This window comes from Hemiscyllium ocellatum, chromosome 19 (assembly GCF_020745735.1).
Source record: "Hemiscyllium ocellatum isolate sHemOce1 chromosome 19, sHemOce1.pat.X.cur, whole genome shotgun sequence".
Classification (NCBI taxonomy): domain Eukaryota; kingdom Metazoa; phylum Chordata; class Chondrichthyes; order Orectolobiformes; family Hemiscylliidae; genus Hemiscyllium; species Hemiscyllium ocellatum.
Window position 1 is genome coordinate 13,493,009 of NC_083419.1, and position 19,463 is coordinate 13,512,471.

The following is a 19,463-nucleotide window of genomic DNA, read 5'->3' on the forward strand; positions in this document are numbered from 1 at the left end:
TACAAGGTCTTGCATAAAACAATAAAAATGACAAACAAAACTACAAGTAGAATATTCTCATCCAAATAAAAAATATACTTTGAGCAAAACAAGAAAATGGCTGCTGATGCCTACCTAGCCACTCTGGTTGCATAGAAATGAAACAGAAAAATGGCAGAGATCTAGTATTTTTGGAACAATTATTAAGGGGTGGTTCAATCAGATCTTCAATATTTCAAGAATATAAAAATAACGTAGTTTTCAATGTAAATGATATTAAATGCATTTTAATACACTTTTAGAATCTAACTCATTTGTCGCTGTGAATAGTTGGGCTTGTATATACGGTCGAGAGATTAACATCCAGATTCAGCAATTCTTTCCTTTATTTTCATTACAGTTGAAACCTAACATGAACGGTTCTGAGCAAATCCTATTTCAGGCCACACTTTTAATCGCTGAAAGTTAGATACTTGTCTTGAAAGGACACTGCTGAGAAGCTTAACTAGCCCAGTTTATAAACAAAAATCTACATTTTTTAAATTTAAAAAAATGACATTTGCTTTTAATTAAGTTAGAGGTATAAAGTGAATATCCAGTCACAAGGCATGAAGAATTATGTCAAATTATCCATCCATTGGTGGAAAGTGTATCCTTTTAATTAAACTAAACTGCACAGAATTGTTTAAAGAGGCATTTACTGCAAAAAAGCTTAACACATCTCACCAATTAAAGATTACTGCAGTGTGTTATACATATCTGTCAAAAGAGACAACAGTGATGTTACTAAAAATCTTTCCTCTGGACTGATACTTCCCAATGCACCTCATTAAAGCTGAAACTGTTAGTGTGAGATTAACAGAAGTGTTCTGTGCAGAATTGTGTGCAGTTTTCTAAAATCCACCTCAGGATTTCTCTGCATCTTTTGCGTTATAACTTGGTGAGCAGGTTAACAAAAATAGAAAAGCAAATAAAAGCAAAATTCAAGAAATTATTATAAATGATTGAGTTCAATGATAAATACAAATCCACTGGTTAGCCATAGCAAATGTAGTCTTCTGAGCTATACAATTTTATGATTAAATTTGCCAGTATTAAAGCACTAATTTTCAACCCCAATCAGTTTGACTAAATGACTGAGTTATGAATCCTTAAAGTTGCATGACCCCACAATTAGCTATGTTCACCAAAGCAAGAAATTCTTGTAAAAGGAACTTTAACTTAAATACAATTGAATTAAAATGCATTTCAAGCAATTGTTTTGCTTGTGCCATTGTACAGTCATCAGTGTCTGCAGGAAGACTGTGATCATTACCTCTACCACACACAATTCCTAGATTTTCCCTGCAGCTTCTGTGAGGGAATGCTTGTGCGCACAGCAAGCCTTGATTATGAAGAATTGATTTAGTGATGTTTCATGGGGACTTTTGTAAACAGTGAGGTCATACAACTCCTATATACCCAATACGTCTTCATTCATTCTTATATTTGTATAAAAATTTAAAATAAAAAAGCAGTTTTAAATTTCTCATCACAAATCATGCACAAAAATGCCATTTGGTTGTGCGTGCACACGCGCACACACACACACGCGCGCGCACACACACACACACACACACACACACACACACACACACACACACACAAAGAGAAAGGTTGTTTAATAACTTTTGTTTCTAATGGTGATTCAGAATCTGTGTAAGTGCTACTCTGAGAAGGAAGCTGCTTCTCCGTAGTGCCTTTTTTGGTCCCAAACGTCATCCACATATAAACATGCTTTAAAGACCTACCTAATCCACCTGCAACAAGGTGAAACACCAACATTTCTTCGAAAACTCTTTTAAACCACTGCTTGCACGGCAAACATCCAGTCACTACTGTAGTGATTTCAGAATAAGCCACTTTAGAAACAAGCCACCTACATGAACTCTACACAGTAATGTTAATATAAATTTAAAATCTACATTATGTTTCTAAAAAGCTATCATTTAAAACTTGCCTGAAGCCTATTGTCACAGTTCTAAACAAGAAATGTACTTTGTACAATTAATACAAATTAAATTCCTTCTCTAAGAAGCTCACAAGTTATAGGGATTAAGAGTATAACAGAAACATATTACAAAACATTTACAAAATAAATACAAATACTATCCAACGGTACTTTACTTCTTTCATTAAGCAAATAGAAAACTTCTTCTATTCATCATTCAGACTTTGACTTCTTGGCACCGCCGCTTTTAGTGCTGCAATGACACAAGGCATTGTGTTAAAAGCTTTATTTTACTGTGGCCATATGCTTTAATATTCCAATAAGCATACCTCTTCTTTCCCTCTTCCAATGGCTTCCTTTTGAGCAGTGTCATTTGCCACCATGCGTTTTTGACGCAGCAGATAATCAGAAAGGCTAATGGAATGTTGGCCCTTATTTCAATGGGGTTAGAGTACAAGAGTACAGAAGTCTTACTGCAATCGTTCAAAGTACTGGTGAGACCACATCTGGAGCAGATGACAGCAGTTTTAGTCCCTTATTTAAGGGGAGGTACCATTTCACTAGACATAGGTCAGAGAAGGTTCACTATGGAGGGATTGTCTTATGAGCAAAGGTTAAACAGATCGGAATTCCACTTACTGGAGTTTAAAAGAATGAGAAGTGATTACATTGAAGCATATAGCATTCGTAAGGGGCTTGAGTGAGTAAATAATGAGAAGATATTTACCTTCACGGGACAGTCCAGGACCAGATGACATAATTTCAGAATAAAGGGACACCAGTTTAAGGCTCAAATGAAGATGAATTGCTTCTCTCAGAGGTTTGTGTGCCTTTCAAACTCCTTGCCACAGACAGCTATGGGGGCAGAGTCCTTGTATATATTTAAGGCTGAGAGAGATAGATCATTGGTAACAGGGGAAATCAAGGATTACAGGGAAACAGCAGGAAAGCGGATGTGAGAAATGATCCTATTGAATAGTAGAGCAGACTCAGGGAGCTGAATAGCTTAATCCTATTACTTATGGTTTTATGGAACACGAATGGAATGAAGAGCTTAAGAGATTGATTACAGAGGAGTCACAGTCAAATGAGGGATTGTGGAGAGAATGAGGCACGGAAACTCTCTCAGCATGGAAATCTACCTTGAAATCTAAAACAGAATTATTGTAGTTCCATTCATCTAAAACGACAGTGATAGCCAATATTCCCTCTAAGCTGCATGCAGCAGCTCCAACTGTCTGTGCACAGAGTGGTTCTGAAAATCACTGCCACACGTAGATCTTAGAGGAGCAGGAATGCTGGTGAGGGCCCACTTAAACAATTCCATAATGGGTTTCAGGCATTCCGTTTCCTTGAAGAACTTGGCCGGCAAGACTGTAATACATGCTGTGAACTTGTGCTAAATTTGAAAGACTCTGGAACAACTAGCAAATCAGGCCCCTGTCAGTTGTTAATAATTTTCTTTATTCATTCACAGGATGAGGGCGACACTGGCTAGACCAGCACTTATTGCCCAACCTTAAGTTCCAAGAGGGCAGTTAAGAGACAACCACACTGCTGTGGATCTGAAGTCACATGTAGACCAGATCAGGTAATGATGGCAGTTTTGTTCCCTAAAGTGAACCAGATGGGTTTCTATGACAATCAACAATGGATTCATTGTCATTATTCAACCCTTAATTCCATATTTATATTTAATTCAAATTTCACTACAGCAGATCCTATATGTGACAGATCACTGCAGCAGGATTCGAAGAAGAGTACTCAGAATATTCTCTGGGTCTCTGGATTAGCAGTCCAGCGATAATACCACTAGGCTGTTGCCTCCCCAAATTGAAGCCAATCAAGATGTTTCTTAAAGTTCATTCATGGGATGTGGACATCTCTGACTAGGTCAGCATTTATCGCCCAGAGTACAGTTAACAGCCAACCACATCCGCTTTGTGGGTGTGAAGTCACATGCAGGCCAGATGGGGTAAGGGCAGCAGATTTCCTTCCTTCAAGGAGATTAGTGATTATACAATTGACAGAAGTTACATGGTTGCCATTCTATTAGCACTTCTCTATTTGACTCGAGCTACCTTGCTGTAAGGTAGATTTTTGCAAGGGTGACACAGATTCCTAAGTTTGTAACATTTAGTGAGACTTCAGCTCAGTAGAAATGTTGGCACTTTGCACACAGGTGAACACATTTTGATCCAGGCTTTCAGGAGAGTGAAGAAATGTATGGTGACCAGTATGTTAGGGCATGCACTTGTATGTTTCTGAATTAGGCACCAAGTGGAACCACAACTCTAACATACAAGAGTTCAGTTTTATGCGTGTGTGTGTAAAATTCATTCTTGTACATCTATTAAATGTTTTGATCATCATACCTGGAACCAATAAACCTTTTTTCAAGGTGAAAAAGGTGCTGTTTAAAATGTGAGTAAAGTTCAAAAGACTGGTGTAAAATAATAATGCCTAATGAAAGGAGAACAGGCATGATCATAACAACTGGATGCAAGTTATTTAAACAACGGTGATACCAACACTGGAACGAAAACGCGTGACCTTCCAGTTAAAACACTGGCTGATAAACCCTCATAGCAAAAATGGTCCGCACCAGTACTGTTAATGCAAGGTGGATTGATAACAACTTGGAAATCAATTAGAAACCTTGTTCATTTCTCTTTGCTGTTAATCTCAATGGAAAAGAAAAATCCCAATCATTGCAAATGGATTGTCCATTCATTGCAAGGTCACTTCTTGCTACTGGTGCAGAGCAATTTCCCTCATTACGACTTTCAGTAGAGTTATGTGAAAGTCTTGTTTATTTAAATCTATTTATATTGCAATAAGAATAAGACCAAGGAAAGTACCTCCTCGCAGAAACTCACTTACCTATCTGGTGATGTTGTCGGCCGTTTTACAGTGCCTTTGCTTCCTTGAACACCTGTGTCTAAACAACATAAAAACCCCAAATCGTGAAAGTTCCTTTATACACATGCGTCTCCAGCAACGCACACAGGAATGTTACATTCACCACTGTATTAATTCATTCTCTAGGCATTTCCTTTGCCAATGATCCTCTTGAGAAATCAACTATTATAAACAATTAAAATTTTTATATTTTGTAATATTTCCCAAAATATCAGCAAGAGCTTTAATGTAAGCTACTTATAAGCTAAGTTACAAAAAAGAAAAAATTTAACATCTTACGATGAGATGTATTTCTTAAATTGAGAAGTATTTCTAATTCACTCAACTAGTTCAATCAATACTGTTAAAACATCATTCAAACTATACAGCTCAGCAGTGGTGATTCTGAATAAACTTTGAAAAATCCACACTAATATGCGGTGCTGTGGTATCACACACTCACCTGTGATCCTATATGTGACAGATCACTGGTTCTAAATTGCAAGACTACAAACCACATTTCAAGAGAGTTTTGTATGCTTTCATATCAAATACAACATAATTGGCAGAAGTTTATTTTATTAATTATGGACAGAGGACTTTGCTGCCAAGGTGAACATTTACAGTCCATTTATATCAAGACCACAATCGAGTGGTCATTTCACATTGGAGTTGAGAGAGCTCCCAATTACTACGGGTCTGGAGTCATATGTAGACCAGACTGTGTAAGAATGTCAGATATGTTCCTTAGATGAACCAGATGGTTCTTGGGACAATCTGGCAGCTTCACTTAATGAACTGAATTTAACATACCAACCTGCCATGGCGAATTTGAACCCATGACTCCATATCATTCATCCACCCTTTGGATTATCTACTCCTGTGAACCATTTTCTGTAGAGTAAGGGTGTACTGGTATACAATGATGGAAGATTTCTACTTCATTTTTATTACAATGGACTCAACCCAGAGTTTTGGCAGAAATTGAATTGTGCAATTTCATCCTGCTTTTCTGTGTATAGATCTGTATACTTGCACAGGTTGAACTGTACAGTCCTTGAGCGACAAGCTGAGTGGTAGGGTGTGGTCGGGTATATAGTGAGGCAAGGCCAGGGATAGCGGGGGTGTCATTCTAACCCCATGGAATTGTATCAGTGTTGGGAAAAGCAGTTTAAAGACAGTTAATCGAGCATTGAGACATGGACGTGGCTGTTTTGCTGAGCGCCGGGTCTGCTTCAACTGAAACCTCCCACCAGGTGAAATCAAATCACACTTGTATTTAAAATATGTATGGAGATTCAAGTCTTGCAGGAAAGATCCACTTGTAAATGATTAAGTAACATATAGAAACATTTACGGAATTTAAGGTTTTTGTTTTACAAAAACAAAAAGATTCCACATGTCTGATCACCAATAATCACGCAGTCATATCGTGCCTTTCGCCCAGTCATTCAGGCCAAAACTAGTTATATATTAATTTAAATATTTCACCAAGGTTGATTTTGTACAATGGCTTATAACCATAAACTCAGATATTTTACCCAAAACTGTAATACTGTACTTGAAAATATTTTGATTACAGAAATCAATTACATAATAATTGGACATTTTACACTTTTACAATGCATTTTGCAGCAGACAACCTGCACCCAGTACTGTCCAAAATCAGATTGTACTATGGCTGTACATTTATGTTTCATATATTTCAGAAGTAATACAATTTGTAAATCAAGCCAATTGGCCTTGCTGTTTGTTACTACAACAGGAGTTATCTTCTCTTAATCTCATTTCTTTCTGCATTCCTTACAGCCTTTATATAAAAAAAGTTGTTTCATGGGAGCTGGGCATCAGCAGCAAGCCAGCAATTGTTGCCCATTTCTAATTATCCTTAAACCGTGGTTTGTTGAGTCAAAGGCACTTCAGTGGGCTACTCCAAGTTGACTACATTGTGTGCATCTTCAGTCACATATGCATGAGACAAGGGATGGACAGTAAACCCGAAAGGACAATAACGAATACAAAGTATGTTTCCATGTCAAATCAAATGATAGTCCTGTGGTCACCATTACCGGGAATAGATATCAATTCCAGATTTGTTAATTAACTGACTTTAAATGTCACCTGTTGCTGAGGTTGGTTTTGAACTCCCTGCCTTTGTATTATTAGCCTGAGTCTCTGGATTACTAATCCAGTGACAATACCACTCACCTCACTGCCTTCCCTCTTCCTTTTAATATTCAAATCATGTTCCATTTTACTTTTTGCCTCAACAAAGTACTCACAATAAAGCTTAATAATGCAGGAATATTCCTTCTAACTTTGCCTTGCTCTCTGTTGTTAACCCTGATCTTCTGCTCTATTAGCACCAATTTGCTAGCCAGCAAATTAAAAAGTGCACATTCATGCTAAAATATCCATATCAATTACCAGAGTTATATTCACAGTGATAGACAAACAATCGATATTATTTTCTTAAAAGCTTTGAATTTTGTATCTTACAACCCAGTGAAACACACTGAAGGGGTACCCAAATTAGTGTAAACTCATTACCTTGAAGCCATCTAACTTGCGTAGCCGGTCCATATCCCTTCTCATTCCGCGCTGCAATCCTAAAAATTATGGCAGGCTTCGTTGTACAATCAATATGTGCATTTGCAAGGTGTGATGAGGACACCACACAAGATGGCTTCGCACCACAGTATACCCGCATAAAGGCCAACTGCGCTGGGCTTCCAGACTTTGTTTCTGTCACCTGAATGCTGCGCACTGCTAAATAAACAGAGTACTCCAGAATTTTGCCAGCAGTTGTTGCAGGTGGTTCCCAGGTAAGATGAGCACCATCTACACTCTAAAAAGGGGAATATTGAGAAATCAAAATCAGTGCAATCATCGACATTTTTCTTTGACATTTCTTGACACAGCATTCAAAGCTGAAAAGCTAACTTACAAAGCGTTTGAAAAGTGATAGACTGGTTAGTAAGGTTAGATCACACTGGATCCGGGGGGAGCTAGCCAACTGGATACAAAATTGGCTTGAAGGTGGTAAACTGAGTGTGGTGGCAAAGGGTGGTTTTTTGGACTGAAGGTCTACAACCAGCGGAGTGCCAAAAGGATCCACTATTTTTTGTTATTTATACAAATGATTTAGATGTAAACATAGGAGGAATGGTAAAAGTTAGTTTGCAGATGACATCAAAATAAGTGGAATGGTGGACAAAGAAGATTATCTCACAGTACATCGGAATCTTAATTAGATGAGCCAAGGAGTGATAGATGGAGTTTAATTTTGATAAACGTGAGGTGTCGCATTTTGGAAGCCAAACCAGGATAGGATTTACATCGTTTATGGTGGACCCCGGTTACCAAACAAAGCCACCGAAAGGTGCAGATGCATAGTTCCTTGAAAGCAGAGGTGTAGGAAAACAGGGTGATGAAGGCGGCGTTTGGCATGCGTGCCTTCATCGGTCAGAAGAGTACAGGAGTTGAGATGTCATCTTATGGCTGTACAGAACATTGATGAGACCACTTTTCGAATAATGCGTATGATTCTCACTCTTCTCTATGGAGGATGCTTTAAAACTTGAGGAGCTGTAGAAAAGATTTACAAGAATGCTTCTAGGAGGGTTTGAGTTATAGGGACAGGGGGGGGGATGGATTGGGTGAACAGCCAAAGTCTACTTCCTACGGTGGGGAAGTCCAAGGACTGGAGAGTGTAGGTTTAAGGTGAGAACTTTAAAAAGGACCTGAGGAGTAATGTTTTCACACAGAAAGTGATGCATGTATGGAATGAACTGCCAATGGAAGTGGAGGATGCAAGTACAATTAAAACATTTAAAACGCTTGTGGATGGCTGTATAAATAGGAAGGGTTCAGAGGGACATGGGCCAAATGCTGGCAATGGAACTGGAGCAGATAAGAAAGTTTAGTAGAGCACGGGTGTGTTAGACTGGAGTGTCTGTTTTCGTGCTGTATGACTCTACAACTTTTACAATAATTGCTTACTCACTACCTAAGCACATTTCCATTATTTTTATTATGGTGTTGCCATTTTATCCCTTAGGCTTAATTTGAAAATATATATTTGAAGTGCATCACAAAATGCCTTGCTTTCCCCAGAAGTTACTGATTTTAAGTGAAAATGTTTCTACAAGTAAAAGATTACAAAGCTCAATAGATTACAATAGTTCCAAAGTGTAGAGAAAAACATTTCTGGTAGACTGCAGTCTTTGATTCCACTTTGTACCTTGGTAATTTTTATAGCAGATGGAGCTCCAGGGAATCCAGGGAGACAGGTTTTGAATGCACATATCTCACTGAATGAGCCCCTTCCACATGCATTGATTCCAGCAACTCTGAACTTGTATGCAGTTCCTGGCAGGAGTTCTTGCTTTTTGAGCATGCTATAGTCTGGAATATTAGCACTTGCATCCTGAAACACAAAGAAATATTTAAGCTCAATTCGGTTTTGCGAAGTTGCCATTTTTCAAAGGTTCATGCCATTTGGGAGTAATCATTTTATTACTCAAATCGGTTTTTGAAAAGTCATTTAATTATCCTAAAAACTCTGATTGAAATATCTATTTTTGAGGTAAAGGAATCAATCATGACCTATTAGCAGCGCTGTCACCTGCAAATTGGCATTCCTGTATTCAAGCTCTCTCCAAAGACATTACCGAAGGAATACTACATTTTTAGGAGATAGCTTTAAGACCATAAGACATAGGAGTGGAAGTAAGGCCATTCGGCCCATCAAGTCCACTCCGCCATTCAGTCATGGCTGATGGGCATTTCAACTCCACTTACCTGCATTCTCCCCGTAGCCCTTAATTCCTCGAGACATCAAGAATCTATCACTTCTCTGCCTTGAAGACATTTAGCGTCCCGGCCTCCACTACACTCTGCAGCAATGAATTCCACAGGCATACCACTCTCTGACTGAAAAATGTTTCCGCATTTCTGTTCTGAATTGACCCCCTCTAATTTTAAGGCTATGTCCATGGGTCCTAGTCTCCTCACCTAACGGAAAAAAGTTCCTAGTGTCCACCCTTTCCAAGCCATGTATTATCTTGTAAGTTTCTATTAAGCCTCCCCTTAATCTTCTAAACTCCAATGAATACAATCCCAGGATCCTCAGCCGTTCCTCATATGTTAGACCAACCATTCCAGGGATCATCAGTGTGAATCTCTGCTGGACACGTTCCAGTGCCAGTATGTCCTTCCTGAGGTGTCCTTTCTTTTAGTTCAAATGTTAACCTGCCCTCAACACCTACTCAGGTGAATGTGAAAGATTTCACAGCAATACGCAAGCAGAAGGTGGGAGATATTTTAGCATCTTGACCAGCATTTATTCCCCAATGCCGAAAGCCAACATCTTAGTCTTCTATTGCATTGACATTTGTGGGACTTTACAGTGTATGAATTGGCTACAAAATGTTCTCATGCTACAATGGTGACTATTCTAAATTAGATTTATAAATAGCAACGTTAATGGTCATTACATGGCTCTGATCAGAATTATAGATAAGACCTGAAAGAAAAGGGTACCAATAAAGGAAGGAGGGAAGGGAGGAATAAACAGACAGTTACATCGAAACACATTTTACATTTTTAAAATTTTGGCACTTGGCATTCGCTTGTGCTTACATATGAAGTTATTAGAATGAATTATCTATCCTAAAACCATAAATTCTTAATTCTTTCATGCATACTGAAATAACTCGACAGGGGCCAGTATCAATCACCAAGTTACTCTTATTTACACGTGGAGAATCGTTGAAACTGATTCGGCGTTTTCAGAGCCAGCTCTCAGAGTGAACAGGATGTCTGACCCTCCTGTTCTTACCTATCAGCCAGGGCTCCCTGATTATACCAGATTAACAGCCCCAATCAGGTAACTCATTCAATGAGGCCCATCTGGCTAACTTCATTACAATCATGATACCACTCCCCCTATGTCAGAGGACATAGGCTGGGTTTTTTTAAATATCTCTCCCCCTGGGGTGTTTTACATTGGGTCAGATTCCTCCACCTCTGCTGGGATACGAGTGGCGTGTACCACATAGTAGCTCGCCTTTGTGCCTGGAGCATCTTGGAAGAAATTCATTCTTTTTCGGCAGCAAAGGTGTTGAGGCAACAACGTCCATCTCAGATTCTGAGGCTTCTCCAATGCTTGATGGAGAGGGAGAACCCACTGGTTCCGGAATAATTGGAAAGGGCACGTTTTGCTTGCGCAATGTTTGAGAGTCTGCAGCTTTCATACAGCCCATGAGCTTGTTCAGGACTCTCACCCCTACCTGAACTTTATACACCACTGGATCTGACCGTATGTCCATCATGCCTCTGACCCTGCAAGGCCATTCCGGTGGTTCCTACATCAAATTTCCTCCCCTGAAGCAAACTGTTGCTTGCACTTCGTGAAGTCTTGAATCCCTGATGTCATTTCACCCTCTCCAGTGATGAAGCCAGTTGTAGTGCTTGTTTGAAGTCCAGTTGGGCTTCAGCTGGTAGGCGCTATTGAATGGTCACGTCACTAATTCCACATACCAAGCTGACTCCCAGCATCTCATTACGGGTTAAACCAAAGTCACATGCCGCTGCCAGTTGTTTTAACTTAGTCAAAATTCCCAATACAGATTCCCCCGGTTCTCGAGTTCCAAAGTAACATCGATAGCATTGCAAAATTAAAGGAGGCTTGGGGGTCATAATATTCCTGAACTAAATCCATCAACTCGAGAGGTTTTAGTGCCTTGTGCCTCAGGGAAAGTTAGGTTCCTCATAACTGAAAAAGCTGCGGGTCCACAAGTTATCAGGACAATTATTTATTGCTTTTCATCTGCCCCAGTGTCATTTCCTTGGAAAGAAAACAATGAGTTCTTTCCACATACTGGACCAGTCTGAGACGGCAGGATCAAATGATTCAAGCTTCCCAAATAACAGCATGATGCCAGAAATACTTACCCCAACTTAAAGAACTGCTGTGAGCAAATTTCTTCACGAGCATGCTTTTCTCTGAATGCCACTGAAACATCTCCACGGTGACCAGTATCCCATCAGTAAGTCACCCTAGATTTACACATAGTGGGTCCTTGACACCAATCCAGCTTGCTCAGAGCCAGCTCTCAAAATGGAAAGGATGCCTGACTCTCCTGTTTATATCTGTCAGCCAGGGCACCCTGACTGGACCAGATGAACAGCCCCAGTCAGGGAACTCATTTCATGACATTCACCTGGCTGACTCATTACAATCACTGCATATATAATGTTGATACTAAAACAAACCATTATTCAAATTTATGATGTTATGTGAATAAACAGCACCGACAAAAATATTGCGGCTTTGAAAGGCAATCCATATTTAATGACAACAGATCTGACAAACTGATTTCATAAAAAAAGGTCAGTCATCTATTCTTGGTGGAACTAATCCATCATAAATTGTAAAGTTAGTGGCAGGAATGGGTGTCAGCTGTTACCATAGTCAGAACAGCTGACTGGCAGAAGGGAATGAGACAGGGAGTATGTAATGGCAAAATATCTCCAATTAAAAGCCCTAAATGGAACAAAACTTGCTCAGAGAAAGAGAACTAAAGCCAGTCAAGTCGTAAAAGCAAATCTTTCCCTCTGTTAATTATGAGCAGAAAGTAACACGAAGCAGGGCTGACCCTCAAATTCACCATTTAAATCTCACTCACCTCTCCGTGGCTGCCCTCTGGTGGCAAGTGATAGTGAGTTACCAGAGAGTTGGTTCCTTTGATGATTCCAACATCATACCATGGATTGCCTTCTTTCTTTGGCGTTACCTTTAATTGTGTGCAAGAATTTTCTTGTTTCTAGAAAAATGAAAGAAATCTTGTTCGGGTTTTACATCTGTTTTGGAGCAAGAAAGCATCACCGAAAAACCAACCACTGCTCAGAAATTTGACAACTATCCACAGCCATTTACATTAATGAACACAGAACATCTATCTAATGATTGACGACATGACCTTGTAAAAGTCTTTAAAAACTCTTGATTCAATTTTGACTTGCTTTCATGCATAGATTAGATCACAGTTTGCCATGATGTGATACTGGGCCTATATATTTGGACCTAATGTGGCACTTTGAGAGGTGACATTATAAACTTTTCACTGTATCCCTATACTTCAGTGCACGTGACTATAAAACTGAAATTCTAATTCTATTGTATTATTACTTCACATTTAAATATCCAGAGGGAATATGAAACTTTAACTGTTCTGCGGTGGCAGTTAAAGATCTATTATATTGATAACTTAACAATCCATTATTTAGTAATTATAATAACTTTATTTACCCCATTTGCTAGCGGATTACTAGTAGAGACTTCATTTGGTGACACAGCTGCTGTGGAAGAGGATGATGGAAGAGAAGCGGCAGGACCTAGAAACAGAAGACCTAAGAAGTTACTTTCTATATGGCAAATGTTAATTCATTCAATCTTACCATGTGTTTAATTATCGACATTACTGACAGCATACAAAAATATTTTAAAAGTGATGTGTCTATTAATGCTAACATTATATTTTGACCCTTGTGTCCTAATGCATATGATCCAAGCTCTGATACAAAATTTTGTGTAATTAATATATATACCATAAGAAAGAAGAAATCAATGTAAAAAACATTGAACTTAATTAGATGTATAAGGACATGTTATTGCTTTCAAATTATAGTCAGACAGGGATACCTGTATGGCATTTCAGTCACTTTTATAGGCTTTGATACAGAAAAACATCTACTACTACAACAACCACCATATTAACACGAAATGGCAAGAAATTTCAATAAAATATTCTCTGCAAACAACTAGTATAAATCAGGCTACATTAAAGATCAAAACAATCTCAAGTAAAATACTTATCCTGGATATCCCTCATTCTGCTAAATACCATTAAATAGTGGACAAAAACATATTTGAAGACTTGCAATCTTTTAATTTACAAGCTTTAACAAGTTATTGGAATCACAATTTTACATCAAATGTACCTTATTGTAATGCAAACACTGACGCACCAAGATACAAAGTTAATGTTTAAATAATACCAAAGCAGTAGATACTGGAAGTCTGAAACAAAGATGAAATGCTGGAGAAACTCAGCAGGTCTGACAGCATCTGTGGAGAAAGAGGTAACATTTTGAGTGCAAGAGGTGAGTGCTCTTTGAAAACATTGTGTTTCAGGTTTTTCCAACACTTTCTGATTCTACTACAAAAACAAATGACATGATTATCTCTCTATCCCAAAGTACTAAAGCACTTTTCAAGAGGAAGACCTAGGACTGGAAGCCAATACAGTGAAGCCAAGATGTGGAGAACACCTTTAAGTTGGCAATCTCACACTGCTTTGGTTTCACATCAAGAGACAATTGTTTATATATAGCTTGAAGTCACTACTGAAAACATGGGGCAAGATGAGGAACAGTCCTTTATCAGCCACCACAGCTGGCAGCTGCTCTGAAGAGTCAGCTCGACTCAAAACGTTAGCTTGCTCTCTCTCTCTCCATGGATGCTGCCTGTCCCGCTGCTATTTCCAGCATTTTTTGTTTTCAGTACAGATTCCAGCATCTGCAGTAATTTGCTCCTATCACAGCTGGTATGGTGATTTGAACCCCTAGCGATGGCTTCATTCTGTGTCTTATTAACCAACTGAGCTGACTCCCATCAGGTATAATGTTAACTTCAGCCATATGTTAAAAACATCTAGCCAACCGATTTAATACCTGGCAACGGAACTAACTTTTGAATCATTTAAAGGTAAAATACTATGGATGCTAGGAGTTTGAAACTGACAGAATTCTGTCCAGTTCCTGCTTCCATCGAGTCTTAGGAACATCAAGGAAACAGACCCTTCAGTCCAACTCAGCCATCTGACCCATTATCTTAAATTAATCCAGTCCCATTTGCCAGCACTTGACATGTATCCCTCTAAACCCTTCATATTCATGCACCCATCCAGATGTCTTTTAACCCTGGTAGACCAGCCTCCACCACACCCTCTGACAGCTCATTCCATACACACACCACCTTGTGAGAGAAAAAGTTGCCTCTTAGGTCCCTTTCTATCCTTCCCCTCTCACCCTAAACCTATGCCCTCTAGTTTTGGACTCCCCTACTTGGGAAAAAGACCATGGCTATTCACCCTATGCCCCTATAAGGTCACCCCTCAACCTCCGGCAGTCTAGGGAAAATAGCCCCAGTCTATTCAGTCTCTCCCTATAGATCAAATCTTCCAACACCGACAGCATCCTTGGCCATCTTTTCTGCATCAGCTCAAGTTTAACATCTTTCCTAAATCACTGAGACCGAATTGAACGTAGTCCAATAGCGATCTAAACAATGTCCTGCACAGCTGCAGCATGACATCCCAATTCCTATTCTTAATGTATGGACGTATAAAAGCAAGCATACCAAATGCCTTCTTCACTACTCTGTCTATCTGTGCCTCCGATTTCAAGGAACTAGATCTCTTGGGTTCCGCAACACTCTTCAGATCTCTACTATTAAGTGTATAAGTCTTGCCCTGATTGCCTTACCAAAATGCAACACCACACATTTATTTTGTTCCAATGAAGCACAATGCAGGCTTGAAGAATACCACCTCAGTTTCCACTTGGGCACTTGACAATCTCTCGGTCTCAAGAGTGAATTCCCTAACTTCAGAAGCTAACCATGATGTCTATTCTCCATTTTTCTTACATTCATTCTCTCCTCCCTTACCCCTCACCACAGCCTTGTCTTGTTCACTTTGCTCTCAGTAGAGGACCCATTCTCGCTGTTTCACAACTTAATATTACACTTATCTTATACCTATTTTTTCCCTTTCACCACTGTGAACAACCCCTTTCTCTTTTACACTGGACCTCTACACTATGCACTTTCCATCACTCCTCACTGTGAAAAGTTTATAAGAGAACATTTTCCAACATCTTTCAATTCTGAAGTCAGATTGGACTCAATGCATTAACTCTCTTTCTCTCTCAACAGATGCTGCCAGATGTGCTGAGTATCTCTAGCATTCCTGATATTTGTTTTGAATCATTTTCATATTACAAAAGTGATCCTGCACACTGATTCTTCCTTACAGTGAAAATTAACAGTTGGCACATGTTCACAGAACCATGCCTCCACTGAATCAAATGTGAATCACAGCATCCAGTGGAATTCCTTTTTAATAGTTACACTGCACGCTATGAGTTAGTATAAGCAAATGTTTACAATTATAAATAGTATGGAAGAAACATGAATAGAAAGAGCATAAAGTTTCCAGCCAGTTGGAACATACTTGAAGTGGCAGGTTGGTGGGCATCCTCTGTGACCTGGCCTTGCTGACTACTCTGTACGTTTGTATCATTAGGACTCAGCATTGCTGTTTGAGGAGGAGCACTCACTGTGCTGAGTGGCACTGGAGGTTGCAGTGGATCCTTTTGTTGTGCTGGCTGCTCTGGAGTCTGAGTGATAAGGTTCTGGCAATGTTGCAAATGCTGAGAAGGATCTACATTAGGCACACCTGGTTCTGAAGCAAGATCTTCCAAGGGAGGCTTTACTGCACTGCATTCTAAAATATTAAAACAATTAGTTCTGAAAAGCCATTCTGAAAAAAAGGTATAAGTAACTTCTACAAAATACAATTAAATCCTTTTATAAATCCAGAGGCAATCCTGTGTGTAAACATCACATTATAAGAAAACACCTAAACTTGATACTCAGCAAGGGGCTGAATGCAAACCTATCCAGGCAGATGGATTACTTTAGAAATCAAACGCAGATAGGTTTAATGGTTTCATCAATAATTTATAATCATGTACTTTACATTCAATGTGTGCGTTGCTTATTGATGAAAAACAAATTATAGCCATTAATATTGCCGCCATAGCGACAGATTTCAGTTCTGATTGCATAAAAGTGAAATTTTTAATCCTGTTGCACTAATTTGTAGCATTAACCCAAGAACAATATTCTTTGCCTCTATGCTGTTGTGGTTTTAAAGAACCACTTCAAATCCTGGGTACGGTTATTATACAACTTATTTGATAAGTATATGCTGGGAGACACGTTTAGTTAAAGTCTACCCAGGTGTCTCTGAAACAAAGCCAGAACAAAGTTTGTCGTCTCGTTCTCACATTTCATGACTATATATGTGCAGTTAACTTGTCATTGATTATCTTACAATTTACATCTCATATCTTTATCAATACACCTCCCACCGTATACGTGGCAGATACTCATGTGACTTAGCTAACGTTGTTCACCCACAAACCCACATGCACACATACAAGTTTGTGGGGTGAATTTGTACTTGCAGAATTACATTTTATTTTACTGAATAACTACACGAACCCATGTAAGATTCTGTAAATCAGTTTTTTAGATTAGAATCAGTCTGAACATTGTAGCACAGTCTCATACAGGGCACCTCACACTGTAAATGTGGGCCAATATAACACCAATTTTTAAAGATCACTTGAGAATGTAACTTTAAAAAAGTTCTGCAATTTACGTATGAAAGAACTGAACCCCAACATGTTCATTCCAAAAGATGAGAGACTTAATAAACAATCTAGGTCTTTTTCAATATACAATTTCAGTTACATCACACTGAAAACTTTTGCTATAAATTCTGTGTCTGACAATCTTATACTCCACAACCACCTGAAGGAGCAGCGCTCTGAAAACTAGTGCTTCCAAATAAATCTGTCAGACTATAGCTTGGTGTTGTGACGTTTTTAACTTTGTTTGTGGATGCCCCTTTCATGTTCCATTAGCTCGGGATGTTTTAATCACGACAATCCGAACAATGTCCCTCAGTTGTTGTCTCAGTTGACTTAAGTTGTGAAGATCATTCCATTTTGAAAACTTACAATTAAGCTCAGTTTCCTTTGAAAATTGGCAACATCCCAACATGCCCACAATATGGGCTACATTTTCCATCATACTTAGAAAAGGTGTTTAGGCTTTTCATATGTGGTTACAAATCAACTTTAATCTACTGTATCACTTCAACTTATGAACATACTATATCAAATGGAGTCCGAACTCTTTCGGACAACATAATAACTTGCACTGCTATCAGAAGATGTTATTTTCAGGGAAAAGGGATTGTGACTACTTCTTCCCTTTTGGAAAAACAACAGCTTATTCCCGAACCATATTTAAAAATTACTGGTAAAATAAAGACATGGTGCTTACCTGTGGCTTTTGGCAATGAGGATATTGGAACATCTCCACCAGTTGCTTTGTGTTGGATACTGTCTGCTGGTTTTGCTTCAATAACAAAGGGTTCAGAGGCAGTGACAGGGTGCTGGTGTTGCTGCTCTGAGTTTTGACTCAACTGCTCCTGTGCTTTACCACTTTCCATTTTCTCTTGAGGGTCCTGGAAGGCCTCTGACTGATCAGGTTGCTGATTTTCAGCCAACTGTGGCATTACTGCTTGAGCAAAGTTCTTTAATGTCTGTTCGGAAGACGACTGAAGCTCAGAGCTTCCTGGGTTTTGAAGAGTCTCAGTGGCAGGTGCCAACTGCGATGTGCTCAGATCTGACAAAGACGCACTGCTGCTTGAAGTCACATCTGATGCCGTTGAAGCAGCCTGGTTATGGTAGAGTGAAAAGTGAATACTCCAGCAATAGATACAGAATATCACTCTTAAATGAAACCTTCCACCAATTTCTGTCTTTTGATTTAACCATTACAGAACACTTCTGGTCACTAATAATTTGCTTTATCCAACTTCCCCCCACTCCCACCTCCCCAAATAGGCTAAATAAAAATGAGCTGCTGCCTGTGGCAGTGAGCACAGACTTAACGTAATTAGCCAAACAAAAAACTCAGGTAACATGAAGAACAAGTGAGATGCCATGATTTAGGATGCACTACCTACAAGTAGTTTCAATAGTAAATAAAATACAATTAGCCAAATATTGCAAAAGAATAGATTTGCAGGTCTTAAGGACAAAAGCAGAGGGATAGGATTAATTGAAGTGTTTTACTGAAAACCTAAACAGATGACATCCTTCTGCGCTTGCTCATTCTTCTCTAATTTTCATAATGCTCAGTAGATAACACCGCTCATTTAGAATTAGGTGCAAAACAACTAAACAATTAGCCATACCCACAACTGGAAATATTTCAAGTATTGTCAGTGACAGCAGAAAATTTAGGAGGCCATGACTAAGATTCTTGCAAGAGGCATATGGATCATATCATAATTAGCCTGAGGTGCGGAGGAACACATTTTGAATAGGCTATTAAAAATTTAAAATGCACACAATATTATTAACCTAAATGTGCTAACTACTTGCTCACTCCTATCATTCACAGCAACTTCCAGTTGCTGCACCAAGTGAAAAAAAATGTTAAAGCAAAACCATCAAAACATCACCACTATTTAATTTTACCAAGAAGAGGTCGATTACAGAAACATGTTTCACTGGCCCGGTTGTTAAGCAGCCCACTTCTCCCCACCTTGCAAACCAGACATCCCTTTTCTGTCTGTCCGTCCGATATTACTGTGGTTCTGAACCAGCAGGCTACAATGGGCCACTTTATTTCTGATTTATTTCTTAATATCTGCTTCTGATT

General features: G+C 39.0%; 1 protein-coding gene across 3 annotated transcripts in view; it reads right to left on the reverse strand.

Annotated features, from left to right (window-relative positions):
- Positions 1-2,049: 2,049 nt before the first annotated feature.
- Positions 2,050-19,463, reverse strand: part of LOC132824861 (host cell factor 2-like) — a 74,607-nt gene continuing 57,193 nt past the window's right edge. For 2 of the 3 annotated variants that reach the window (XM_060839659.1, XM_060839658.1), the window contains exons 18-25: positions 18,075-18,471; positions 16,171-16,443; positions 13,185-13,270; positions 12,562-12,699; positions 9,114-9,299; positions 7,421-7,718; positions 4,853-4,910; positions 2,050-2,222 (exon numbers count right to left, since the gene is read on the reverse strand). In XM_060839659.1, coding sequence (XP_060695642.1) covers positions 2,183-2,222; positions 4,853-4,910; positions 7,421-7,718; positions 9,114-9,299; positions 12,562-12,699; positions 13,185-13,270; positions 16,171-16,443; positions 18,075-18,471 — 1,476 coding nt within the window. In that variant the 3' untranslated portion in view covers positions 2,050-2,182. Of the gene's footprint in view, positions 2,223-4,852; positions 4,911-7,420; positions 7,719-9,113; positions 9,300-12,561; positions 12,719-13,184; positions 13,271-16,170; positions 16,444-18,074; positions 18,472-19,463 lie in introns of those variants that run through there. The other variant, XR_009645721.1, reaches the window with a different exon arrangement.